Source organism: Danio rerio, chromosome 20, assembly GCF_052040795.2.
Source record: "Danio rerio strain M-AB ecotype USA chromosome 20, GRCz13ab, whole genome shotgun sequence".
NCBI lineage: Eukaryota > Metazoa > Chordata > Actinopteri > Cypriniformes > Danionidae > Danio > Danio rerio.
This window is the reverse complement of record NC_141040.1, coordinates 57,777,501-57,804,947: the sequence shown is the minus strand read 5'-3', so window position 1 is coordinate 57,804,947 and position 27,447 is coordinate 57,777,501. Positions and strand designations below refer to the sequence as shown.

The 27,447-nt window shown below is 39.0% G+C and overlaps 2 protein-coding genes and 1 long non-coding RNA gene across 8 annotated transcripts in view; 2 read left to right on the top strand and 1 right to left on the bottom strand.

The window, feature by feature from the left end:
* mettl24 (methyltransferase like 24) overlaps positions 1-11,871 on the top strand; it is a 35,590-nt gene extending 23,719 nt beyond the window's left edge. For 4 of the 6 annotated variants that reach the window (XM_087298928.1, XM_087298925.1, XM_087298927.1 and 1 more), the window contains 3 exons: positions 483-714; positions 7,416-8,692; positions 9,905-11,871. In XM_087298928.1, the coding sequence (XP_087155054.1) occupies positions 483-714; positions 7,416-7,739 (556 nt within the window). In that variant the 3' untranslated portion in view covers positions 7,740-8,692; positions 9,905-11,871. Of the gene's footprint in view, positions 1-482; positions 715-1,812; positions 2,217-7,415; positions 8,693-9,904 lie in introns of those variants that run through there. The other 2 variants (XM_087298926.1, XM_087298929.1) reach the window with 2 other exon arrangements.
* The window catches only part of LOC147839505 (uncharacterized), a 109,741-nt gene extending 96,651 nt beyond the window's left edge, over positions 1-13,090 (top strand). Inside the window, exons 2-4 of the long non-coding RNA XR_015519125.2 lie at positions 9,854-10,927; positions 11,737-12,510; positions 12,572-13,090. This is a non-coding gene — a long non-coding RNA (uncharacterized LOC147839505). The remainder of the gene's footprint in view (positions 1-9,853; positions 10,928-11,736; positions 12,511-12,571) is intronic.
* A 2,414-nt stretch (positions 13,091-15,504) lies between these two features.
* The window catches only part of cdc40 (cell division cycle 40 homolog (S. cerevisiae)), a 33,591-nt gene continuing 21,648 nt past the window's right edge, over positions 15,505-27,447 (bottom strand). The window contains 5 exon segments of the mRNA NM_001009990.1: positions 15,505-15,907; positions 17,507-17,651; positions 20,205-20,281; positions 22,662-22,795; positions 24,370-24,485. Of these exon segments, the coding sequence (NP_001009990.1) occupies positions 15,730-15,907; positions 17,507-17,651; positions 20,205-20,281; positions 22,662-22,795; positions 24,370-24,485 (650 nt within the window). The 3' untranslated portion in view covers positions 15,505-15,729.

Sequence of the window (27,447 nt, the reverse complement as noted above, 5' to 3'; positions counted from 1 at the left end):
TGTGACACAGTGGCGCAGTAAATAGTGCTGTCGCCTCACAGCAAGAAGGTCACTGGTTCGAGCCTCGGCTGGGTCAGTTGGCGTTTCTGTGTGGAGTTTGCATGTTCTCCCTGCATTCGCGTGGGTTTCCTCCGGGTGCTCCGGTTTCCCCCACAGTCCAAACACATGCGGTACAGGGGAATTGTGTAGGCTAAATTGTCCGTAGTGTATGAGTGTGTGTGTGAATAAGTGTGTATGGATGTTTCCCAGAGATGGGTTGCAGCTGGAAGGGCATCCACTGCGTAAAAATGGGCTGGATAAGTTAGCGGTTCATTCCGCTGTTGCGACTCTGGATTAATAAAGGGACTAAGCTGACAAGAAAATGAATGAATGAATGTGGCTGATGTGTGTATCTGATGTGTGTGTGTAGGCTGGGCTCGTCCTCAGCTGATGTTGTGGAGCGTCCTCTGGCTGATGTGTGTGTACCTGATGTGTGTGTGTAGGCTGGGCTCGTCCTCAGCTGATGTTGTGGAGCGTGCTCTAGCCTCCTCCGGCTGTGACGTCCACTGTTTCGACCCCAGCATCAGCTCCGCTCACCTGCAGCAGCAGCAGCACCTGTGGCTGCATCGCCTCTCAGTGGACTGGAGAGACCCCAATCCTGCCGTCCCCCCACACAGAGCGCACAGCAACAGCAGGAAGCTCAAGAACATCCTCAACCACTTCGGCCACAGACAGGTCAGCAGCACTGGAAACACACAGACACATACACACACACACACACACACACACGTACGCTAATCTAAATAAATATTTAACAATGTCCATCTGAAATGACATTGTGAATTGCTTTAAATAAAACTAATTACTGAATAACTGACTACAAGAAACAAATCATTTAAAGAGCCCATATTATGGGTTTTTGAAAATCCCCCTCCATGTAGTGTGTAACGCAGCTCTAAGTGAAGTGAAGTATCCAGTTAAGGCTTAAATCTGTAAGAGTACAGTGTTTAAAACTGTTGATTCATCTATAAAAGAGTCGACTCATAGTGCTTCAAACGAGTCGCCTTGATACCGATTCATTAGGTGTTTCGCCATGACGTACGAACGAAACCAAGTTATTCACGTGCACGCGCAAACCCGGGAGATTTCAAACCTGAGGCCCCGCCCTCTGACACAGTGTGTGTGCGTGCGTGTGCTGTCGTCCGGAGGTATGTGTGTGTATTTGTGTGTGTGTGTGTGTGTGTGTGTGCGCGTTGTCGTCCGGAGGTGTGTGTGTGTTTTTGTGTGTGTGTGTGCGCGCACAAGGACGAGGGTAATATGTGTGTTTGTGTGTGTGTCTGTGAAAAGAGCAGAGTGAGAAGCTAGGAGATCTCCTCCACAGTTTTTGGAGTTTTTGCTCAATAAAATAGTCAGTCGTCTGTATTTTCAAGTCCATAGTCTGTATTTACATTGACCCACTGGCAGCTAAAATCCACGCCTACACTATCGAGCGTGTATGAACTGTGATTACTTTTATATTGCTGATTAGCTGTTTGGCATTTCACTCTCTGACTGAAGGCAGTCGACCAATCGCAACAGACTGTCATCGGTCCAATCAGCGCAGATTAGCTTCGCACTAAGGAGGGGTTTGGGATCAAATGAATCACTGGACGATTCATACAGGAGTCGCTGGGATAATTAGGTAAAAATAAATGCTGATTATAAGACCACGAAAGTGTTTTTTGACCTTGCATGCATATTAGACTGTTGTTGGAGACCCTTACAACAAAGATATGACCCTATTTCATGTATAATATGGGCTCTTTAAAATAATTAGATCATTTGAAGTTCCAGATTGCACATGAAAGGACCTCACATCTCTTCTGCAGACCAGATATTAGAGCAGAAGCTGAAGTCATCTAAAACAGCAGCGCTCATGCATGAATCCATCAGTGATGCATAACATATCCAAAGCTGAACTTTAGTTCCCCGAAGCCGTGAATAATTCCCTCATGTTTATTCATCCTGTCCTAAACTGACTTCCTGAACCTCTATGTGCATGAGCAAGTGTCAATCCTGCAGTTACAGCATCTGTTACACACACACACACACTCAAACAGAGACGCTAATGAATTCATTATGTCAGCAGCAGATATGACAGAATTATGACTCCGATTTATGATTTGTGTATTCATGAGCTGAAGGAGCCAAGAATCATCTCAGCGTCATTATTAATTATAGAAACGTATGCAAAGATTGATTGGCTGATGATCACTTTAAGCTGTTTGTTTATTGTCAGTGAAAGGCACAGCTGAAGTAGTTCCGGCAGGTTTTGAGTGCATTACTGCTTCATATCACTCAATGACTAGAGTTATTTCACAGTCGATAATCACAGCAGAACACAATAGAAGCAATATTATAACTATTATTAATATTATTATTTATTATTGTTATTATTATTTGTATTATAATTATATTTGTTATTATAATAATAATAATTATGATTATTATTACTAGTACTATTATGAGTATTATTATAGTTATTATAACTATAATTATATTTATTATTATTGCTATGATTATTATTATTGTTGTTATTATTATAATTATTAATACTGTTATTAGAATAATAATTATTATTATTATTACTATTGTTATTATTATTATTATTATGTTATTATAATTATTATTTATATTATTTTTATTATAATTATTGCTATGATTATTATTATTGTTGTTATTATTATAATTATTAATACTGTTATTAGAATAATAATTATTATTATTATTACTATTGTTATTATTATTATTATTATGTTATTATAATTATTATTTATATTATTTTTACTATAATTATTGTTATGATTATTATTATTGTTGTTGTTATAATTATTATGATTTTTATAGTTATTATTATTATTGTTATTATGATTATTATTGTTATTATGATTATTACTGTTGTTGTTATTATTTTTTCTATTGTTATTATAATAATTTAGTAAGCGATTATATATTATTATTGTAGTGATGGGGTTAAAGGTCAGACAGGCAGGGGTTAACAGGAGCGAACAGGGTCATGTATTGGTGTGTATTTGAGTGAGTATGTGTTTGCATGTGTAAGTGAGTGTGTGTGTGTGTGTTTGTGTATGTATGTATTTATGTGCGAGTGTGTGTGTTTATGACTGGGAGTATGTGTAAATGAATGTGTGTGTGTCTGTATGTTAGTCTTTGTGTGTGTGTGTGTGTGTGTGCGCGAAAGTGTGAGTGTGTATGTGTGACAGTGCAAGTAAGTCTGTGTGAGTGTTTCTAAGTGTATGTATGTGGGTGTCAGTGGATGACAGTTAGTATGTGTGCATGAAAATGTGTGTGAGTGTGAAAGTGTGTATGTGCAAAAGTGTAAATATGTGTGTGTAAGTGTGAGTCTGAATGCGTGTCTGTTTTTAGGTCATGCAGTAGAGCTGTAGAGTGTGTGTGTGTGTGTGTGAGTGTGTGTGTTCAGTAATTGAGGTCAGTGTGTGTGTGTTTTAGTGTCCACCTTCAGCAGCTCGTCCTCTACTCTGTCCTACTTTCTCTCGTCCTCCTCAAGCTCTGTTCTTCACTTCTACATGCTCTTATTTACAGCAGGAGCTGAAGCACTTCCTCAACAACACTTTTACCCTTATAAACGTCACACTAGAATCACTTTTCCCCTTTTTAGTAACTTTTAAATAAATAATTAAAATTTTAGATTTTAGTACTTCAGTTTCTTACATTATTACTTAAACATTACTTGGATTATATAATTTTATAACCCAATACATAATAACTAACTAAAAGTAATGCAATAGCAGTAAGATAATGTTACCTCATGTCACCTAATGTTACCTAAACACGTAATCTACACGTACGTGTTACTGACTACACATTTTGTCATGTGATGTGTAATCAGTTCACTGCAACAAATGCTTTTCTTACTCTGAGTTTTTATCTTGTTTTTACTCCAAATTTATATCAAGAAGCATTTTCTAGACAAGTAAAACATTGTCTTTCTTTCAAGAATAATAAGTCAAAATAAAGACAAGCTGATTAATCTCCCAATGAAGCAAGCAAAATAATCCTGCTTTCAGTTTATTTTCAATTCATGAAGAGTTTATTTTGCTTACTGTATTGGCATTGGGAACTTAAAGAAAAGCACACTTCATTTCGGCATATTATTTCTGAAAATAAGATTCGAAAAGTAAGAAAATATGTTGTCTGGAAAATGCTTCTTGATTTAAGAATTTATAGATATTTACACTAGAAACAAGAGAAAAACCAAGCAAGAAAAGCATTTTTTGCAGTCTATCTATCTATCTACCTACACACACACAGACACGTGTATATATATATATATATATATATATATATATATATATATATATATATATATATATATATATATATACATACATACATACATATATATATATATGTGTGTGTGTGTGTGTGTGTGTGTGTATATATACACACAAATACATATGTACAGTTGAAGGCAGAATTATTAGCCCCGTTTATTTTTTCCCCCAATTTCTGTTTAACAGAGCAGATTTCTTCAGCACATTTCTAATCATAATAGTGTTAATAACTCATCTCTAATAACTGATTTATTTTATCTTTGTCATGATGACAGTGAATAATATTAGACTAGATATTCTTCAAGACACTTCTATACAGCTTAAAGTGACATTTAAAGGCTTCACTAGGGTAATTATGGTAACTAGGCAGGTTAGTGTAATTAGGCAAGTTATTGTATAACGATGGTTTTTCTGTAGACTATTGAATAATAATATAGGTTAAGGGGGCTAATAATATTGACTCTAAATGGTGTTTTAAAATTTTTATTATTCTTTCTCCAGAAGAAAAAATATTACCAGACATACTGTGAAAATTTCTTTGCTCTGTTAAACATCATTTGGGAAATATTTTAAAAAGAAAAAAATCCAAGGGGGATGAATAATTCTTAATTCAACTGATTGTATTATTTAAAATATTGTTAAATTAGGTAATCACCATGGCTACTTTGATGTATGATCGGTATGTCTGATAATATGTGTTCCTCTTGTGGGTTTCCGCGGGAACGGCGTTGGTGCGATCGACGCAAAAACAAAACAAAAACTACACAAATATGTACCTCCCGGGACGTATTTCGCAGTCTGCTGGACTACGTTTTCAGAATGAGCCTGGGTTGGATTTATTAGAATCTTTTGTTTGTTTTGTAGCAGAAATAACATTCATTAAATTGACATGCGTATAAAAACAACACTTCTTACTGCAACGATTCATTTGTGTTTGATGCAAACCGTAATAATATTTTGAATAAAGTAACACTAGAACTTTTTATAGCAGATAACTTACATTCAAGCACATTCAAGACAGCATGATGTTGAGAAATGTAATTCATTGTTAGTATTATTGTCATCATTATCATCGTTAATAATTAAATTCCTTTATTAATCTGGGGTCGCCACAGAGGAATGAACCACCGACTTATCCAGCAAGTTTTTACGCAGTGGATGCCCTTCCAGCCGCAACCCATCTCTGGGAAGCATCCACACACACACACACACACACACACACACTATGGACAATTTAGCCTACCCAATTCACCTGTACCGCATGTCTTTGGACTGTGGGGGAAACCGGAGCACCCAGAGGAAACCCATGCGAACACAGGGAGAACATGCAAACTCCACACAGAAACGCCAACTGAGCCGACGCTCGAACCAGCGACCTTCTTGCTGTGAGGCGACAGCACTGCCTACTGCGCCACTGCGTCTCCCATCAATAATAATATTTAATCATTATTAGACATACATTTTGGAATTATTGCAAACAAATATCAATATCATCACAGCATTAGTTAGATAGCTGTTTCGGGTTTTTGTTAGTCCTAATTGTTATTTACAAATACAATAAATCCCATAATACACTTTTTGCAGTGGCGCTTATTTATTTTTAGTGGGTGCTCCTACATTTTTTCTGGTGCTCCTAAATATTTGAAGTTGGGAGCACCGCTGCTACCAAGTACAAAAGTTAATTTCGGAGATCTTTGAATTTTCGGACTTTGTCATTTTTTTAAAACTTTGACTTAAAAAACTAGAAAATATTTTGCAGACCAGGGGCCTCATGTACGAAGACTTGCGTGGAAAACATTGCGTACGCACAAAGCTGTAAATGTGCATACGCAGAAAAAAATTCAGATGTATGAAACACTGCGTACGCCGAATCTCACGCATATTCTTTTGTACATCCGAATGAACGTGAAACTGAGCGCAACATGCACGAGCACAAAACCCCTCCCTGCCTCCTCCCCCGTATGAATATGCTAATGACTATGCTAATGGCAAAACCCAACGAAAAAGCAAAAGCAAAAAGAGAAACTTTGAACAGAATGTGAATTGGAGGTGCTGCTTTCAGAGGTAGACCGGAGAAAAGCGGTGTTATTTGCAAGTTTGTTCTCCGGAATTAACAACAAAAGAAAAAAATAGAGTGGGAGAGTTTAGCTGATGCGGTTAACACAGTTGGGTCTGAACATCGCACTGAGTGCATTAAAAGAAGAAATAGTGTGGTTTATATCTGTAAAATGTTGCGTTTCCCTTAACAGTCTCAGTGGCGCAGCTCGTAAGACGCATGTGATCATGTTTTGACACGTTCGAGCATAAACTCGGCTCGAATCCAGCGTCTGATGAACTCTTTCTTCTTTTTCCCCGCTACATATCAGATTTTGCCCACTATTTATCACGAGGAAGACCAGTAGGAATCATTAATAACTCTGTGCATCATATTTTATTTGCACATGTATTGAATGGAAATGTTTCTGATTCACGCATGCAAATTCATCTTCAGATAGTGTCTTTATAGCAATGTGCGTGCAGTAGATCTCTCAGATTACATTGGGAAAACAGGCGACCGCTGCAAATTGTGCTTTAATGTTTGGCTGGTCAACTGTATGGTATGGAAACCTTATATACCTGCTAGATGAACCCGTCTCATAAAGCTGCCATTGCAAGGCTCAGACACTTTGTAGAGAGGAATTTAACACAACTGCCTCTAGGAGTCGCCAATGGAAATAAAACAGACACACAAAAAATGTGCGTACGCCTGCCAGAAAGCTGCCGTGGAGCTGCGCACATTCCCACGTTCAGTTCATTGTTAGTAAATCCAAACGTGAGCGATTCTGAGCGTGAAACCTGGCGTACGCAAAGTTTTTGTGCGTACGCAGCGTTGATACATGAGGCCCCTGGACCTTTTTCCAAAACACAGCCAGAATGAAACCTCATGAGTTTCATCAATATTGTTCGCTTCCTGCTAGAACATGAACTCTCTGAAAATGAATCTTGGAATAATTTCTGATCCTGACACTGCACTAGATGCGCTCGTGTTAGTGTTTTCATGAGTAGCGCACCTGTGTTTATGAGCTCTTCTTCTCTTGTTCTGAGGTGGACGTGCTGAAGGTGGACGTTGCGGGGGCAGAGTGGGCTCTGCTGGAGAATCTGATCCTGGATCAGGTGTTGGAGGCGGTGGGCGTCCTGCTGCTGGAGCTGCACCTGCACTGGCCTGGGTTCGAGGTGGGTGGGGACGAGCCGGCGGTGCTTCGCTATTGGTTCAGCCTGATGCGGGAGCTGGAGCGCGCTCACTTCCGCCTCTACCACAGCTACAGCGACCCCAACAAACCACACATCATCCTGCACCGAAACCTCCAGAACGCCAGCGGCTCCTTCAGCCTGGGCTGGGTCAACACTCGCTTCCAGCCGCAGGACTGACCAGAGAAACACGGCATTCAGGAGCTGTTTATATTCGATGATTTACATAATCTCAACTGAAACATGGAGAGGGGCAAAACTAGTTTTGCTGTTTCCAAAACAAGAAACAATGTACAATAAAGGGCACCTATGGTGAAAAATCTGCTTTTCAAGCTGTTTGGACAGACATGTGTGTAAGTATAGTGGATAGATCAGGGGTTCTCAACTGGTTTGGCCATGGGACCCACATTTTTACATGGTCATCAAGCCACGACCCAAGTTTTTAGGAATTATAACATGATTTTAGGAATTATAATTCATTTGTATTTAATTGTTAACATACACAACTGGTGACAGATAAATTATGAGAAAATCACCAAGACTTACAAATAAACAATATTTTATTGCTGTCATTTAACAAAATGCATCAAATTATAGAAATATTACAGAGTAAAAATGTCAAATACTGTAAACAGTGGTTAGTGTGAGGAAAAGTTCAGTTACTATTAACTAAACTGAACTGTTAATAAAACGTTATCTGGTTGAACTGAACAGAAACCAGCAAACTGAAGTAAAATTATTAAAACAATCATAACCATTTTATAATAATCAGCAGTTATTTGCTGTTCTGCTTTTGTGTGGGCTTTCTTGGCCTTTGCTACAGGGTGAGCACAGTAAGATGTACTTGTACTTGTTTTGAACATGAATATGTTCGGCACTTTTGTGATGCCCTCAGCTCTTGGAGTCGTCTTAGAAAATAGTCCACAGGTTTTCCTTGCAACTCGGATGTTTGGTTTCTAAATGTTGTTTTAATTTAGGTTTCATGCTCTCTTATGAGAGCACCTCACTACATATGACACACTGAGGTTTTAAGCCTTTTTGTCGTCAAAATATGTAAATCCACACTTTACATATTCGGGGTCGTACTCGCGCTGGAATTTCACATGTCAAAAGGGTATATGCGGAGTTAAAGGGTCACGAAACACCAAAACACATGTGTTGAGCTGTTGACAGTGGTATATGTGTCCCACACTGCTAAAAACACTATTAGGACACCTATATTTCACTAAAAAGTGTAAATTGGTTGTTTTTGCGTTATTTCAAGCAAATTCGTACTTCCGGTTTGAAAAGAATTTTTGAAGCTGCGTCACGGTCATGACATAATAGCGTGTATTCCAGCGTGCAGACTGGACGTCTGTGCCAGAGTGTGTCTTATTACGTCTTACAGTGTGCTGCATTAATGCATGAGTAAAGCTTGGTTCAAACCAATCAGCGCGCTCTATTGTGCAACTTCATTAATATTCATTACTGCCACAGTGTTTAGACAACAGAGACGCCACGTTGTGTTGGCAAAACAAGCGTGAAGTGTTGCTTTTATAGTTTGCTGCAGTGAAGTTTTGTTTTCATTTTCTCTCTGTGAGAGCTCAGCTGGAGTCACGTGTGGATTAACAGTGTACGCGACGCTCGACAACAATAACTTACGTGAGAGCTGTTCTCATCTGCAAACGCAGAGATCCGGATTCGCTTGTAGTCTCCTCTAAATAAAGACGCGGCTCTAGTTGCTGGTGATTGTCCTGTCTCTACAGATTTGGTAAGTGAGCGACCAGTGCTCTTTGTTTATTCAGTTCGTATTTTATTCGTATCAAACAAACTATTGCACCAGTGTAAACAAGTTAGCACTAACAGTTACAACCAAACTATAACCTCGTGTAGGATTTTGTGACTGGAATAACACACGCGGCTTTCTGACGCTACCTGCCGTGTGCATCTAAGTTTCCGGGAAATGCGGCGGGGTTTTTTCTCATTCACCATGCGGTATCAAACATTGCATGAAAAATACACGCTTAGAGCAGCGCCTCGAATCAAATATCTCGTTTGTCGCGAGGGACATTAATGAATTCCCTGAATGAAAGAGCCAAACTGCAGTTAAAGTCCAACATTTAATAATTTGGCAAATAATTAAACTACAGATGTCCATGTAAACACAGTCACATTGTCCGCTGTGGGTGTGTGTTTTGACTCTGAAATTCAGCGTGCTCAAATAGACACTCCCACACCAAGCCTCTTTTCTTCCTCCGACACTCCCCCTAAACAGAGCTGGACACGCCCACTTTTCTGCATTTTCAAAAGTAGAGGTGTAAAACACACTGCTGAAACGAGGGGGTTTCATGGCCCTTTAACGTTAGTGTTGTTCCCATACTGATAAACTTTTGGTGACCTGTTGTGAACTTTTTTCCCCATTTTATACGGTTCCTTTTACAGCATTGATGTTGTAATGTCATTAAAATACATTCAGTTAAATAAACTTTGGCATTAGATTAGTTGCTCAAGCGTAAAACTAGAAAAAAAGCTGTTTACTCGCACACGCCCGTCAGAATCAGCAGGCTAGCGCAGAAGCTCCATTAAATATACTGGGGTAAAAAGACATGGTGGGGGGAAATGTAATGTAATGCAGGGCTTCTTGTACAATCTGAGACCCACTTTATATCGGATATCACTCAGCCAGTTGAGATCACTGATTTTTAAAGAAAACAGACCTTAAACGCGCCGGTTTTTGCATTGCAGTTCGTCAAAAGCGCTTAACCCAGGTTCCTGGCAAATGAAAAGTCCCATTAGCAAGCTTCGGAACGCGCATTTCAAAATAAAAGTCCGATATAAGCAAAATAAGTTAAATATTAAACTTTTGTTGTTTTTTTGATCACACACTCCGCGACCCACTGAAAATGTTCCCGCGACCCGGACCCACCAGTTGAGAAACACTGGTATAGACCATCGTATCGGGGTGATATAAACACACAGTCCTTTTTTAAATTGAACAACATAAAAACGGTGGACCAATTGGAGCGGTTTTCAGAGCGACCGCAACTAGACATAGAAGTGCGGTCCCTCCGCCCACCAATATTGATTGACAGGCACGTCATTATATCCTCAGTTTGTTGTTTCACATCCGCCATTTTCAGCGAGAGTCAAATTAAAATCACTAAAGGAACACCCTTGCTCTATTTTTAGATGAAAGGATCTTTGGGCTCAACACAAGATCAACATTAATCAGATTATCGCTCTAATCGGAATTATTGCTTGTATCTTTAGGTAGGTTTGCAAACGTGTACTTTTTATTGCGTCTACCTTAAACTTCAGCGTTTGCATTTCTCGAGGTCACAGAAGCTCTCACTCGAGAAAAAGTGCAAGTGTGTTGCGTCATGTGTGCGGTACTCCATTAAAAATAAAATAACAAACTTGCCTGCAAGTCGCACCAGAAGCTCTGCTTTGCGTGGCGAGATGCTGACGCAGCACCATGCATTTTGGAGTTCTGGGCATGGGTTTCTGTCAGGGTACACACAATGGCGCTTCAACCCGGCGGCTGGGCTTTGTGCCATTGTGTTTACCCTGATGGAGACCTGTGTTTGGAGTTCTAAAATGTGTGGCGCGACAATTCGGGACACTTCATGTTTCTGCCGCGCCATAGAGAGTGTCTGGTGTGCCGTGTCTCAGCGCATCCGGTGCCTCAGTCAAAGTTAATTCAGTGTGCGTGGTTATTAGTCTCGGTGTACAAGCTCGGCACTTTAAACTAGCACACAGTTGTCTGTAAAACTATAGAAAGACACTGATTGTGTACTCTCTGCTTGATCTGTGTCCGAATCGTACATGTACTGCTAAATGCTGATCCTCTCACTCCTGCTCCGTCTAAGTCTGCCCGTCTGTTGCAAACACAGAGTGGGGGAGCTCTTGGCTCTGCTCCCTTGTTACGTTGGGTGAAAAGCCGAAACTAATTTTCGTGTGTAGCAACACGCCACTAAAACAGCGAGCTGTGTAATTTAGTTAATCAATTCCCCTGTACCGCATGTGTTTGGAATTGTGGGGGAAATCGGAGCACCTGGAGGAAACCCATGCCGACACGGGGAGAACATGCAAACTCCACACAGAAACACCAACTGACCCAGCTGGGACTTGAACCAGCATTTTTTTTTTGCTGTGAGGCCACAGTGCTAAGCACTAAACCATTGTGCCGCCAGCACAGGATTATTTTATATTAATGTTTTTATTACAGTACATTTTTAACAGAACTTTCAGAATGGTAATGGCTGAACTTCTTCTGTCTGGCCAAAATTATGTAAACATCCTGAAAACAGAAAATAAATATACTGAAAACAGAGTCGAGCACACTGAATTCCTGAAGAATATAATAACAAGAACAAAACCTCTCTGTGAGACAGCAGCTTTTTCTCCTCTGTCTTCATTATCTGATGATTCTTCACCCATACAGAGATTCCTGGAGGACTCCTGGAGCTTGGAAAAGAGTCAGGAAGCTGAGAGACAGACATTTAATTAAAAAATACTTTCAGGGGGAGAAAAATATCATGTTAAAAAGAGGAGCTTTGTGTGAAATATGAACACTACTCACCGTCATTCCTCAAACCTGCACCATCTACTACTAATTTACATTCCCAGATGTCATTCATTCTCTCATTTATTTATTTTCTATTGGATTAGTCTCTGATTTATCAGGGGTCACCACTGCAGAATGAACCACCAACTACTGTGGCATGTTTCACACAGCAGATGCCCTTCCAGCCGCATTCCCAGATTGTTACTTTTTGGTTCTACGAATGTTCTGGGAACATCACTCACTGGTTCACAAAACAGTCCCTGTAATGTTTCAACAGTCCCTGTAATGTTTCAACAGTCCCTGTAGTGTTTTAACAACCCCTGTAATGTTTTAACAGTCCCTTTAGTGTTTTAACAGTCCCTGTAGTGTTTTAACAGTCCCTGTAGTGTTTTAACAGTCCCTGTAGTGTTTTAACAACCCCTGTAATGTTTTAACAGTCCCTGTAGTGTTTTAACAGTCCCTGTAGTGTTTTAACAGTCCCTGTAGTGTTTTAACAACCCCTGTAGTGTTTTAACAGTCCCTGTAGTGTTTTAACGGCCCCTGTAGTGTTTTAACAACCCCTGTAATGTTTTAACAGTCCCTGTAGCGTTTTAACAGTCCCTGTAGTGTTTTAACGGTCCCTGTAGTGTTTTAACAGTCCCTGTAATGTTTTAACAGTCCCTTTAGTGTTTTAACAGTCCCTGTAGTGTTTTAACAGTCCCTGTAGTGTTTTAACAGTCCCTGTAGTGTTTTAACAGTCCCTGTAGTGTTTTAACTGTCCCTGTAGTGTTTTAACAGTCCCTGTAGTGTTTTAACAGTCCCTGTAGTGTTTTAACAGTCCCTGTAGTGTTTTAACAGTCCCTGTAGTGTTTCAACAGTCCCTGTAATGTTTTAACGGCCCCTGTAATGTTTTAACAGTCCCTGTAGTGGTTTAACGGCCCCTGTAGTGTTTTAACAGTCCCTGTAGTGTTTTAACGGCCCCTGTAGTGTTTCAACAGTCCCTGTAGTGTTTTAACGGCCCCTGTAGTGTTTTAACAGTCCCTGTAGTGTTTTAACGGCCCCTGTAGTGTTTCAACAGTCCCTGTAGTGTTTTAACGGCCCCTGTAGTGTTTCAACAGTCCCTGTAGTGTTTTAACGGCCCCTGTAGTGTTTTAACAGTCCCTGTAGTGTTTCAACAGTCCCTGTAGTGTTTTAACAGTCGCTGTAGTGTTTTAACAGTCCCTGTAGTGTTTTAACAGTCCCTGTAGTGTTTTAACAGTCCCTGTAATGTTTTAACAGTCCCTGTAATGTTTTAACAGTCCCTGTAGTGTTTAACAGTCCCTGTAATGTTTTAACAGTCCCTGTAATGTTTTAACAGTCCCTGTAATGTTTTAACAGTCCCTGTAGTGTTTCAACGGTCCCTGTAATGTTTTAACGGCCCCTGTAGTGTTTAACAGTCCCTGTAATGTTTTAACAGTCCCTGTAGTGTTTTAACAGTCCCTGTAATGTTTTAACAGTCCCTGTAGTGTTTTAACAGTCCCTGTAGCGTTTTAACGGCCCCTGTAGTGTTTCAACAGTCCCTGTAGTGTTTTAACGGCCCCTGTAGTGTTTTAACAGTCCCTGTAGTGTTTTAACAGTCCCTGTAGTGTTTTAACAGTCCCTGTAGTGTTTTAACGGCCCCTGTAGTGTTTCAACAGTCCCTGTGATGTTTTAACAGTCCCTGTAGTGGTTCCCTGTAGTGTTTTAACAGTCCCTGTAGTGTTTTAACAGTCCCTGTAGTGTTTTAACAGTCCCTGTAGTGTTTTAACGGCCCCTGTAGTGTTTCAACAGTCCCTGTAGTGTTTTAACGGCCCCTGTAGTGTTTCAACAGTCCCTGTAGTGTTTTAACGGCCCCTGTAGTGTTTTAACAGTCCCTGTAGTGTTTTAACAGTCCCTGTAGTGTTTTAACAGTCCCTGTAGTGTTTCAACAGTCCCTGTAGTGTTTTAACAGTCCCTGTAGTGTTTCAACAGTCCCTGTAGTGTTTTAACAGTCGCTGTAGTGTTTTAACAGTCCCTGTTCCCTGTCCCTGGTTCGTCACTGTTTTGTTTACACTGCAAGATGGATCGGCGATAGGGGGTGGAAACGCAAGCCTGATAAAGGTGACCTGTACCGTACTGCACCAGTCAGTGGAAATGGGCCATAAATGTCACTTAAGGCTGAATACTAGAATCTTACCAATATTACGCACTGTCATCATGACAAAGATAAAATAAATCAGTTATTCGAAATTTGTTTAGAAATGCGCTTCAGATATTGGAGAAATAAACAAAGCGGGTTTATTAGTGGTGTAACAGACCACAAATATCCCTGTTCAGATCACATTAAGGTATTTTAGTCACAGATCGGACCGTTTTTCAGATTAGCCACAAAGAGGAGACAAATGTCATTTGCTGCCCATTTATTACAAAAATATATATATAAAAATATTCAAAATAAAATGAAAGAATCAGCTGAATACAAAATAAATAGTAAGTTATTCAGTGCTGTGAAGAATTCACTCTTCCTACTACTGTTGCTGATAACGCTAAATGTAGAAATCTAACATCATCATCTGTATAACCCATATTTATTTTAGTCTCATGTTCAATAAATGATTCAGTTATTCGCTCCTAAATCTTCATGTTTCATTGCTGAATGATCATTTCTGAAGAATTATTCAGTGTATTTTAGACAGCTGGTTGTCGCCACCTACTGTTTAAATAATGTAATTGCTGCCAACAACTTTCAGTTTTGAGCGTCGTTAAATGCATATTATGGTGATTTTAATCATTACCATAAACATCAGTGGCGTTATCTCAACTATAAACTGTTCTCCCAGTGCTTCTGTGTTATTTGACTGTTTGTAACTTCATAACTAACTCAAAACACTAAAGATGTTGCGTGGGTGTTGAGATCCCGATCTTTCAATGATTAATCGTGCAGCTTATGCTGTGTTCACACCAGATGCGGAAGGCATGTCAAGCGCGAGTGATTTACATGATAAGTCAATGCAAACGTTCGAATAGACATCCTGTGGCATGATATGCGTGAATGGTACGGTGCGAATGGCATTAATGCAGGCTAAATGAGACAGAAAACACCTTTAATAACCTTTAAGAAACCCAGCACATCCCCAATAACCCACCACAACTTCTTCCACCATCATTATATTTTTCAGGAAAGCCTTAATGCTTTCATACATGTGATTTAAATGATGCGAGTGGCCATATCTCTGTGATACTTACAAATTTAGGATTAATTTACCCGGAAAGAAAATGTATTAATCTGTGGGTCACGTGCATCCCGAACCTTGGGTTGTACGAATCACAGATCAACCGTGATCCTTTACACCCCTAGGGCTAATAATTCAGACTTCAGCTGTAAATATATAAATAAATAAAAGCAGCAGCTGAAACACAGATGTAAACGAGAGAAATTTATTATGTTCAAAAAGACAAAAATGGGAGACACTGGAGTAACAGTTTCATCATTAAAAACACAAAGAGTGAGTATAAAGTCTCTGTGCGAGTGTGTGTGTGTGTGTGTGTGTGTGTGTGAGGACTGGATGCCAGCCCATAATAATCTCACACCAGTGTCAGGAGCTCAGACTGAGGGCAGTGATGGATGTTGGTCTGTTCTCCGTCAGTTTAGTCCCACAGTTTGATCTGTCCGTCCCACCCGCAGGTGATCACCTTGGAGGTCTCGTGCGGATGCCAGAGCGCGCTGATACACACTTTATCGTGCGCTTTAATGCGGTGGTAGAGTTTAGTCGTCTTCCAGTCCCAGATGTTCAGCTTCCCGTCAGCGTCTCCCGAAACCACATAACTGCAAAACATTTAACAGAGGACAAAACACACAGAGGAAAATTAGTGCCGGGCGGAGATTAACCATGATTAATTGTATCACAAATAAAAGTTGCCTTTATTAGGTACACCTGTCCAACTGCTCGTTAACGCAAATGTCTAATCAGCCAATCACATCGCAACAACTCAATGCATTTAGGCATGTAGACATGGTTAAGACGATCTGCTGCCGTTCAAAGCGAGCATCAGAATGGGGAAGAAAGGGGATTTAAGAGACTTTGAACGTGGCATGGTTGTTGCTGCCAGACGGGCTGCTCTGAGTATTTCAGAAACTGCTGATCTACTGGGATTTTCACGCACAACCATCTCTAGGGTTTACAGAGAATGCTCCGACAAAGAGGTAATATCCAGTGAGCGGCAGTTCTGTGGGCACAAATGCTTTGTTGATGCCAGAGGTCAGAGGAGAATGGCCAGACCGGTTCCAGCTGATAGAAAGGCAAGAACAGGCCGCTCCTGTAAGCTAAGAACAGGAAACTGAGGCTACAATTTACACAGGCTCACCAAAACTGGACAATAGAAGATTGGAGAAACGTTGCCTGCTCTGATGAGTCTCCATTTCTGCTGACACATTCAGATGCTCGGCTCAGAATTTGGCATCATCAACTTGAAAGCATGGATCCATCCTGCCAATACCCGAGTATTGCTGCTGACCATGTCCATCCCTTTATGAGCACAGTGTCTCCATCTTCTGATGGCTACTTCCAGCAGGATAACACCATGTCATAAAGTGTGAATCATCTCAGACTGGTTTCTTGAACATGACGATGAGTTCACTGTACTCAAATGGCCTCCACAGTCACCAGAGCTCAATCCAATAGAGCAGCTTTGGGATGTGGTGGAACGGGAGATTGGCATCATGGATGTGCAAATCTGCAGCAACTGTGTGATGCTATCATGTCAATATGGAGCAAAATCTCTGAGGAATATTTCCAGTTGCTTGTTGAATCTCTGCCATGAAGGATTAAAGCAGTTCTGAAGGGAAAAGGGGGTGCAACCCAGTACTAGTAAGGTGTACCTAATAAAGTGGTTGGCTGGTAAGTGTGTATATTATTATTATTATTAGTAGTAGTAGTAGAAAAAATACAAGATATTCAGAAAAGATATTTATATTAATATTTCTATCAAAATTATTATTGACAATATTTTTATTACTACCACTCTTAATATTATAATTGAGGACAAATTGTTAGCACATCAAACCTAGGGCTTTTATTGAAAAAAAAAAAATAAAACAAAAAATACAATCTGCATTATAAAAAAAGCTATTTTTTGGAGAAAATATTATGTAATTAAATGTATTTTTTTAAGGTTGTGCAGCCCTTAACTACCTTTCTATCTCTCTTTTTAAGCATAGCAAAATAAATGTAAGTACATTGGTCAAAATATAACCATCATATATATATATATATATATATATATATATATATATAATAATTCAGTGTTGCTTAATTTTAAAACAATTGTTAATTCTAAAACCTGAGGTCCCTCTACAGGTGCGAGTGTCTATAGACCATAGGACCTAATTGAGAGCAGCTGATCTGAGCACAGCAGTTTGACTGACCTCATATCCGGGCTGAAGTCCACCTGACAGGCGTATCCCGCCACCATGTGGCCCTTGAAGATCTTCTTCTTGTTCAGACGGAATCGATTCTGAGCTCCGAAAATCAGGATCTGATTATCCATCGACTGACAGGCCAACCACTTCCCTGAGGAGATTACACACGCATAAACAGATGTACACAGATACAGATGAGCAGCACTCACGCAAACACATGCACACAAAAACAAACACGACAGGATCATCCCTTTTCAAAATTGAGAAATTAATTTGTGTTAAATTGTGTTCCAACAATAAAAGCATCTTCAAATAAATAAATAATCATTTAAACTGGCTAAAAATAAACAGACATATTTAAAGTTATTTAATTCCCGTTTATTAAAATAAAGCATTTTAAAATGAAATACACAAATATATACCTTTATACAGCAGTTCTGTCTGGATCTCGAATCTGATTGGCTGATAGCCGTGATATGTTTAAGCAATATCAGCATACATACAGCCTCTTTACCCTTTGTGTATTACTTCGCCCACATACAGCCAGCAAAAAGCAGACACTACAGTTTGACGAATATTACAGCTGTTACACAGCAAAATATACTTTGGAGGCTTTTTTAGTGGAGAATGTAGTTGTTTAGAATGCAACTATGCAGTTTATTTGTAAGAATAGTGCCTATTTTAAAATATTTACAATTTCTAAAGAGCTCGTCGGCGGCCTAAGACGGTTGACGTTTTCTATCCACAAGATGGCGCCAGAACCGCATAATAAGCCCTTGCCAAGTGTGTCCTCCTAAGTGCGAATAAAAAGCTGAAAAACGAAAGCCTCGTGGTTTTTAAGGTGGACCGGATAGAGTCAATAAGAAGCTGCGAATAAGAAGCTGGATTCAGCCTTGTCCCTCCTTATCGCAAACACAACAGCAGTCTGGTGAGAAATCTCTGTAGACGGATGGCATTTCACGTCACGTTCAGCCTTATAATCTTAAAATGTGAGCAAATTTTGCTGTTTTGTAATCACCTTAAGGGGGTCACACACCAGAAGCGCCGCTTTACATTACGCTATAGAGAATCATTCAAACACTAGCTCCAAAGTGACGTTGGTGAATTTTTAATGGTTTCTTTTGTTCTGAAGTCAGCTGCAGATGTGAATGAATGGTGGAAGAAAGTAGTTCCTAATACAAAAGAGTTTCAGACTCTCTGTGTTTGATTTTCTTTTTTATGTACGAGATTGTGCAGTCGAACTGTTGTATAAATGCAATATCACACTGGTAGCAGTGCGATATGGCTGTATATCAACACTGGTGGCGCGCTAAGGCACTCGGCTTGCGGCCTTGTGCCAACACACGCCTCCCACCAGTGCTGATATACAGCCATAGCACACTGCTACTTATGTGATATTGCTCGTATAACTGCTAAACATGTAAAAAAAACTAAATAAAACTGTAACTTTATAACAACGAATCATTTATTAAGCATTAGAAAATAGTTCATTCATCATCTGTTAAATATGAACTCTACATTAGTAGATGAAAGTAAGCTAGTTAGTTTATGTTTATAAATACAGATTTAAATGCTGTATTCTTGACAAATAAATGTGCTTAATAGTTGTAATTTCATACTTTGTTAATGATTTATTTTTCATTACTAAATTAAGTATTGCATTATGTACAAACCAGTTGTATTTAAGAGTAGCTGAGGGTTTTAGGATCATTCAGAATGAGTTTGTAAATGATTAATAAACTATTGAAATCAACATTTATATGTCTTATTATTCAGGCATATAGTAAAGGTTACTATGCAGGTTAATAAACGCTTCATTAACTCCATTTTTGTGACCTAATCTAAAAGTGAGGACTATTTAGGCTTTATAAATCCCTTAAAAATGACAATTAAAAAATCAATATCAACAATAAATCTTTGCAATCTCATCTAAAAAAAAAAAAAAATTACTGTAAACTTTAAACATTGCCGAATAACAGGAGTGCTAACAATAACAATTCAAAAATGTAACAATATTATGATGCAACATTTCAATGTTATATAGCGATGTTTAAACTGCACAGTATTTTATTTTACATTGGACTGCAAAGATTTATTTTTCACTTGATACGGTTTCATTTGTGTATCTTCAAATGAATAGAAATTAATGAAGTCGTTTATTTTCTGTAGAGTTAATTCTTAACGCATAATGAATTTACTATTTGCTAATGCTTAATAAATGATTCATAGTGTGTAGTGATTATAAAGTGCTAGCCATTATGCAAATCAATGAATAGTAAATCATTTAAAATGCATTTAAATTAAATAACATAGCTACGAAGATGTTTATTATTATTATTATCATTATTATTTTGATGTCATTTAAACCACGACTACATGCATCACACATCATCTTAAACATAAACATTATTAGTTTGATGCTAAAATTATTTTTGTGTAAATTATTGCATTGATGAAGGTTATTGGTCAAAGGGAGGAATTGACAAATTATTAAAAAATAAATAAATACAAGTACAAATAAGTTTATTAATTGAACACTGATTTGAGTAAATTTATGGCTAACATCTTGCAGATTAACCCTTTACATTGCATTTAGAAAAAGTTTAATTGTCCTGGAGGTGAACCTTCAGTGTCAGTTAAATATAATTCGTAGATGTTAAATTCCTAATGAAGGTTACTGGTGATGCGATCAGACGACACTCACCATTGGGCGACAGAGTGACTGCAGGCATGGAGTGCATACTGGGCTCGGCGATGTACTTAAAGTCCACAGGAATATCCCTGAGAAAAACAACAGCATTTCAAGCATCTTCAGACAAATCAGATCCTGCTCGAGGAACGTCATTAATACAACCAATATCTGTAGGGAATACATATATAAACGTGTGTGTGTGTGTGTGTGTGTGTGTGTGTATGTATGTATATATATATATATATATGCATGGTTTCCGCTACATTCATTCTTCCATGGTAGGGCGCCACAGCAAAATTCATTACGCCACGGCTACATTACAGCTTCTCATTCAAAACATTTTATTTTTTTTAATGTTGGGTGATAATCGCACCAAAATTATTAAAGGGTAAGTGAATTATAACAGAGTGAACTTTTCAGTAACCGTAGTACTGCTGTGCGTAATTTGTTTAACCCTTTAAGGTTACATGCTGACTGACTGACATGTGCGTGATGCATGAGGCCAGCAAACACGACGTATAGCCGTTTCACTTTACTTTAGGACGCATTAATGCCGCTCTGTAGGGCTATTAGAGACGTTCATAAATATTCCTAGCAAATCTAATAAATGCTGGAGACATACTCGCTACATAAACGCACTAAATTGCACTCAGCAGCATTTATTTGAGAGCGCACAAGAAGAGCTGCACGCTCTTGAAGCAGCTTATATTTAAGGGGGCGTGTAAGAAGTTTTGTGCACGAGCAGAGGAAATCAGCGCGCAAGCAAAGAAATCCGCATGCTCGTAGGCTATTACATAAATGCGATCTCGACTTCTAATAATGCGCTCACGATATTTGTCATTGAAATAACGCCACATGTAGATCTTTCTAAAAAAAAAAAAAAAAAAAAGGCCTGCCGCCACAGCTGGAAAAAAAAATCAGACGAAACACTGATATATATATATATATATATATATATATATATATATATAAACATAGCAGACAGTAAATAGTAATAGTAGTAGCAAAAAATATATAAAAACATAATAAAATAAGACAAATAAAAATACAAATAAAAAATTTAAATAATAAAAAAATCTTGTCAATCCAGATTTTAGGACAAAACAGTAAAAGTAAATAATAATAATCAGTATATTTACAATGACTCATTAATAATAATCCAGATGTCCTTCTTTCTCCCTTATAATCAGCACTTGTGTTGTGTGGATTAGAGCTGTAATCGGGCCATAAAAATTAGGGGGCCCGAGCCCGACAGAATTCGGCCGAACCTGACAGGTACATTTTGATTGACAGCTTTTTAAAAGCCCGAACCCGTTTACAGCACGACATTATTCAAATGTGCACATGCACGCAGCTCTCTTGCCTTTTTTTTCAAGAAAGAGTCATTTATATGCGTTTTAACATAATCTATTCGTAGACTATAGGCCAGTTGGAAGTTGGAACAAAGAAATAAAATAAGTCCTCTGTAACATCGTAACATCTCAGCACTCTAAACAGGGCTAGGTACATACACTTAGCCTTTAAATTGGCCAACACACCAATAAAAAGTCTTTCCTAACAAATCAAATTAAAATAAATTCTAAATTATGACGGTTTTTAGTAATAACGAAAGTAAGATAAAGACTCTGCAGGATTTGTTTCGCCACTTCTCTTCACAATCCAGCCTTAAGGCGACGGTGAAGCTGAATATTATAATAATAGCTTAATGTCAACATTAGCCTGTACACTCTGACTACATTATGATTATATGGTTTAATTAATATCTACTTTAATTTAAAAACCCTTTACTCACTATTAGGATATGTGTTTTTGTGGAGGAACATTATTGAATCATCTGTAAATGGCTTTAGCACAGTCCTGCGCTCAGAATAGTGCGTCCAGCAGCATCGAACACCCTTTCACTGCTGCGGCTACAGGTCGAGATGCAGAGTTCTGATCTGGCTGATTTTGCAAGCTTTGAGTTGGATTGTTTGTTCATCTTCTACCAGTCAGGAACATCCATTTAATTTTCCATGACAGCAGTTTCAGTGTAGCGAGTGACCTCGTAATTTTACCTGTCAGCTTGCTGTTTAGAGCTCTACCGTAATACACAGTGTATGAGCGACCGCCGAAATTTCTTTCTGAACTGGCGACTGGCTTGACCGCCGTCAAAATTCGCTCTTTTGGACTTCTCAGTCATCATTTGTTTCACCTTTGCAGGTATGGGTTTTAATGTTGTAACAAATGATTTGATTACTTTCTTGCGCTAATCGAAATGCATCACATGACTGTTCATTTACCGTGCAGGCCCGGCCCGACCCCGTCTAAAATGATAGAAATCAAACCCAAACCCACCCGACAGGTTTGGCAAAGATCTTCAGCTCTAGTGTGGATTGCCTCTTCTTGGAGAATCTCTGAACGCCTCCTTAACTGTAAGTCGCTTTAAACAAAAGCCTCTGCTAAATGGCTAAACGTAAATGAATCTCTCACCACTCCCAGACGCGCAGACTCTTGTCGTCGGAGGTGCTGACGAAGCGGCGGTTCTCATCCACGAAGGTGATCGTGTTCACAGCACCCAGATGCCTGTCGTACTCCTGGACCACTTCACCAGAGCGAATGTCCCACTGACAAACACACACAAAGCCAAATTGTCGGGGGTGAGGTGTCTGGATAAGGCTTAGTAACTATGTACCCAGGCAGCTGGTGACCCGAGGATGTTACAGACTTTACCAAAAAGCTGGGGAACGGGGGGCTGGTTGGTTAGCGGAGGTGAAGTTACAGGAGTTTTCCATGTAAAAAAACATAAGGAGAGGGTGGTGGGAGATTGGTCTGAATACGGGAGTGTTGGCAGGTGTGCTTTACTGACTCGGTCGGTGCAAAGAATATTGACAAACAGCCGTGTGTGTGTGTGTGTGTGTGTGAATTATCCTGTAACAAAATGCACAAAGTCCTACACCACCATAATATCTTGATTGCAGTGTTTACATGTCTCTAGCAGTGTTTAAAAGTCAGTTTGGGAGAAAAGGTGTCTGCTAAATGAGTAAATGTAAACTACATGCATCATGATTTGATAATAACTGTAACAACAACAATGACAACACTGACACTTGGGGTCCGTTCTTTGTACCTCGCTTAAATGATTTAAGATGATTTGGCAGATCCTGGATCTTTTAATCTTGATATCTGATCTCTCTCTAATTTGGATCTTCAAACAAGTTTGCGAATCAGATTAGAATGTCTGGATAAACTGATCTGAGATCGCTGCGTGTGTTGTGAAGGACAGATCTATCGATCCTCGAAATCATGATCAGCAATGCAACGATTGGCTGACGGCACAGCAGCGTAATGACATCATCTGATTAATATTCAATTATCCATGTGAGCAAAATTACGTCAAATTAGCAGTAAACGGTTTGTTAAATATGACACGCAATAACCTTCCACATTTGTTGTGAGCTGCAGGCTTTACACTTTCTTGTGTCAAGAGTATTCATCATGTATTTCAGTGCAAATCAGTGTATTTAGTTCTAAATTTAGAAAATATTGTCTATATTATTGTAGCCGTTTTTTAATCGGTGTAAAGAATAACTGGTTGTTTACAAAAGCATTTTGATATTGGTAAAGGCGTCTGCAACTTTTGTGAAGCTTCAAATCACTATTAACTATCAAAAAATGTTTATGACAGCATAAATGTATTATTGCTTTAAAATAAGTCACATATTCTGCATTTCTATTATACACAATTTGTACTAAAGCGATCTAAAAAGTTCATATCAATAAGTTTTCTCTTTGCACCACAAGGTGACAGTCTGTACTTTCATTTCGATGGTGCAGATTGCATACGTTTTAATAATATGTATAACTTTATTTATTTTATTAATGACTATAACTTTATATATATATAGTTAAAAAAATATGTACCATTTTCCCAAGTGTATATAACTACTACTGTAAGAAAATATCAGAATTCAGAACATACTTTCTGTATTATATTTGCTTGAACTGAGCCGATCTAATCCTGTTTATATGAATTGAGCCTGCTCCCGATCAGGTTTGACCTAGCAGAACTGTTGCTATGACAACAACTCTCGGATCAGCTTTGAAGAACGAAACGATCCTGGATCGTGTCAAATCGTCAATATCCAAATCCAGCTAACTGAGTAATCCAAGTACGAAGAACGGACCCTTGGGTTCATACCTGGACGATCTTCTTGTCTGACATTCCTGCAACAAGGAGGTTTTGCTTGTCCTCGTCTGGGTTGAACTTCACACAGTAGGGAACTTTCCTGTTAGTGAAGCGTGAGATACACTGACCTGAAGAACAAGAGAGACGCGTTCAGCACAACTGCAGGATACACCACAACACACACGCTGCATTTCAACCTGAGGTGGTGCAATTCTTTCTAATAACTCAACCACAGACTGGAGTCACAGAAAGTTTAGCAAAGGTCACCTATTCTGCCCTTTTTACAAGATGTAAAATAAGACTCTGATTTTCCTAGAGTGTGTGTGAAGTTTCAACACAAAAAAACTCTTCAAAACTATCCCTTTTTAGACATTGATTTACAACTCCAAATCAGAAAAGTTAGGACAGTGTGGAAAACGAATAAAAAACCAGAGTGGTGATTTCTACATGCACTTTGACTTGTATTTCATAGCAGACGATCCAACCAACATTATTTAATGTGTTCCTCATCAGTTTTATTTTAAAGGGCACCTAGGTTACCCCTTTTTCAGATTTAATTAAGTCTTTTGCGTCTCTAGAATGTGTATATAAAGTTTCAGATCAAAATACCCATCAGATTTTTCATTATACCTTTTACAAGATGCTGTTTTATACTGATTTCCAGCAGGGGGTGGTTTTGTCGTACTGCACCTTTAAGACGAGTTTTTCCCGCCTACTGTTTCTACATGCCTCCTCCCTCAGCTGCGTCAGACAACAGACAGACTTAAAGGAAGAAGGTCTCACGTAGCGTTTGTGAGATACTACAGTAAGAACTAACCTTTACTAATCAGTATTGTGAAGTTGCATTGAGTCACAGACAATATCGTTACAAAGTTAACGCGCGCGCACACACACTTACACACACAGATACACACGCAGCAGGCAGGCAGACAGACAGAGCGCGCTTAGCTTAGTTAAGGCTAACCTCAAGTACTGTGTGGATATCTGTTATGCTAATGTACAAAATAAACCTGATTTAACTTCCTTAACTTAACTGATGAAGTAAAGCTGAAGTAAAACGCTGTAATTAATTACACACATACTCTGTTTTAAAACACTTTAAACATGTGAAACTTACTCTTAATCACATCTGATGATGATTGCTGATCCTAGTGAACAGAACAGAGCTTTTATTCCCGGTTGCTTTGCGTATGTCTGCCTGGTCTTGTTGACATATACACGTGACTACCGGAACATGTTAATGCGCGCAGCTGTCAATCAATTCGGTGGGCGGGGGGAATCGCACACCTACGTAATGGTGCGATCGATTTGAAAACAGCTCCAATTGGCCGACCCTTTTTTTTTGTAGTTAAATTGAAAAAAAAAGGACTGGGTGTGTTCATATCACCCCAGTATGACGGTCTATACACTATACCAACACACAGATCTGTCCAAACAGCTTGAAAAGTAGATTTTTTACCATAGGTGCCCTTTAAATAAACACTATTCCAATGTTGGTTCTTGCAACACAATTCAATAAAACTCGTATAAGTGAAGCATGTACCACTTTGTAATGCTGCCGTTCCTTTTCACAACACCTAAAGACTGACGGGACTGAAGACACCTGAGGAAGTATTTTGCCCCATTCTTCCTGCAAACAAGTCTTTAGGTGGGCAACAGTATGGGCTCTTGGTTGTCACGCTTTGTGCTTCAAAATGCACCACACATTCTCTATTGGAGACAGGTCAGGACTGCAGGCAGGCCAGTCAATTCCTCCAGATTCCTGGAATCTTTTAATCATGTTATGCACTGTTGAATGTGAACTATCCAAATGCAGGGTTCATATGCAGGGTTTCTACTAGTTCAATCGGGACAGTGGCTCGGATCTTTACTTGCCCTGCCAAAGTTTTCTCTAAAAGTTAATGGTTTATACATGACATACCGCCCTACTCATATTTCTCTCTTCATATATTCGTATATATTGCTATTATACAACCATAATACACTGTGATATAGCCTGGGTCATTAGTTCGTTTTGCTTTCTCACTACAATCGATCCGCTCCAGAGTTCAGATTTCAATCGAGCCGAGACTACCTTATTCAGGCGATCTCAGACCAATTGATTTGGCGCAGATCGGATCGCGATTGCGAGATACACATATGCCTAAACAAACTGTGCTAACTGGGCAAACAAAACAGGTTCCAAAAACAAATGTGTAGGTGGGAAAGCACCCTATTTGCGCACAGTCGCAGCTAAATTAAACAGTCACAAGGCAGCTCTGGCCTGATGGAGCCAGTAACGCTCCTGTCTACTGTCCCGAGTGTCTTGCACGCTGGTCCCAGGCCATCCTTATTGTGGAACACTGAAATGTCTTCTTCTCTTTCTCTGAGGAACATGGTTTTTAGACTTTTCAATCATTTTTCATGTATTTTTTGGTAAACTGGCAATCCTCTGTTCATCTTTGCTCCTTAAGGACTAGACCTTTCCTGGCTGTTGCTTTTGTACCAGATCATAATTACAATCACCTGTTGACATCACCTGCTACACATCACATCATTTCACCAGTTTACCTGATTACTGCCCTAATCTGCTCGCCACAACCTTTTTTGAAACGTGTTGCAAGAACCAAAACTGAAATATGTGTTTATTTAGGGGAAAAATAATAAAAACCATGAGGAACACATTAAATGTTTGTTGTATTGTCCGCAATGAATTACAAGTCTTAGAAATCACTACTTTATTTTTTATTTGCCTTTTAGATACTGTCTGAATCTTTTCTGATTCTGGGTTGTAAACTGTGCTGTTTTGGTGACTGTCACTTTAAATGTAAATGAGATTGTGCTACAGACAATGTTAAAAACGTTGTATTTGAGAGGTTTGATTTGTCGGGTTTTTGTACTCCTTAAACTGCTCCAGTGTGCAGCACTACTTTCTTCCACATCTCCTCCAAAGCCTTTGTTGTGTTTCTTGACTGTTGTAGCTGTGAATCAACTCTAAACCTGCCGGAACTACTTTAGCTGTGCTTTTATCTGACAATAATCAAGCGCCTAAGAATGACCATAAGCCAATCAGAATCAAGCATTCAACAGACCTGTAGTGTACTTAAATGG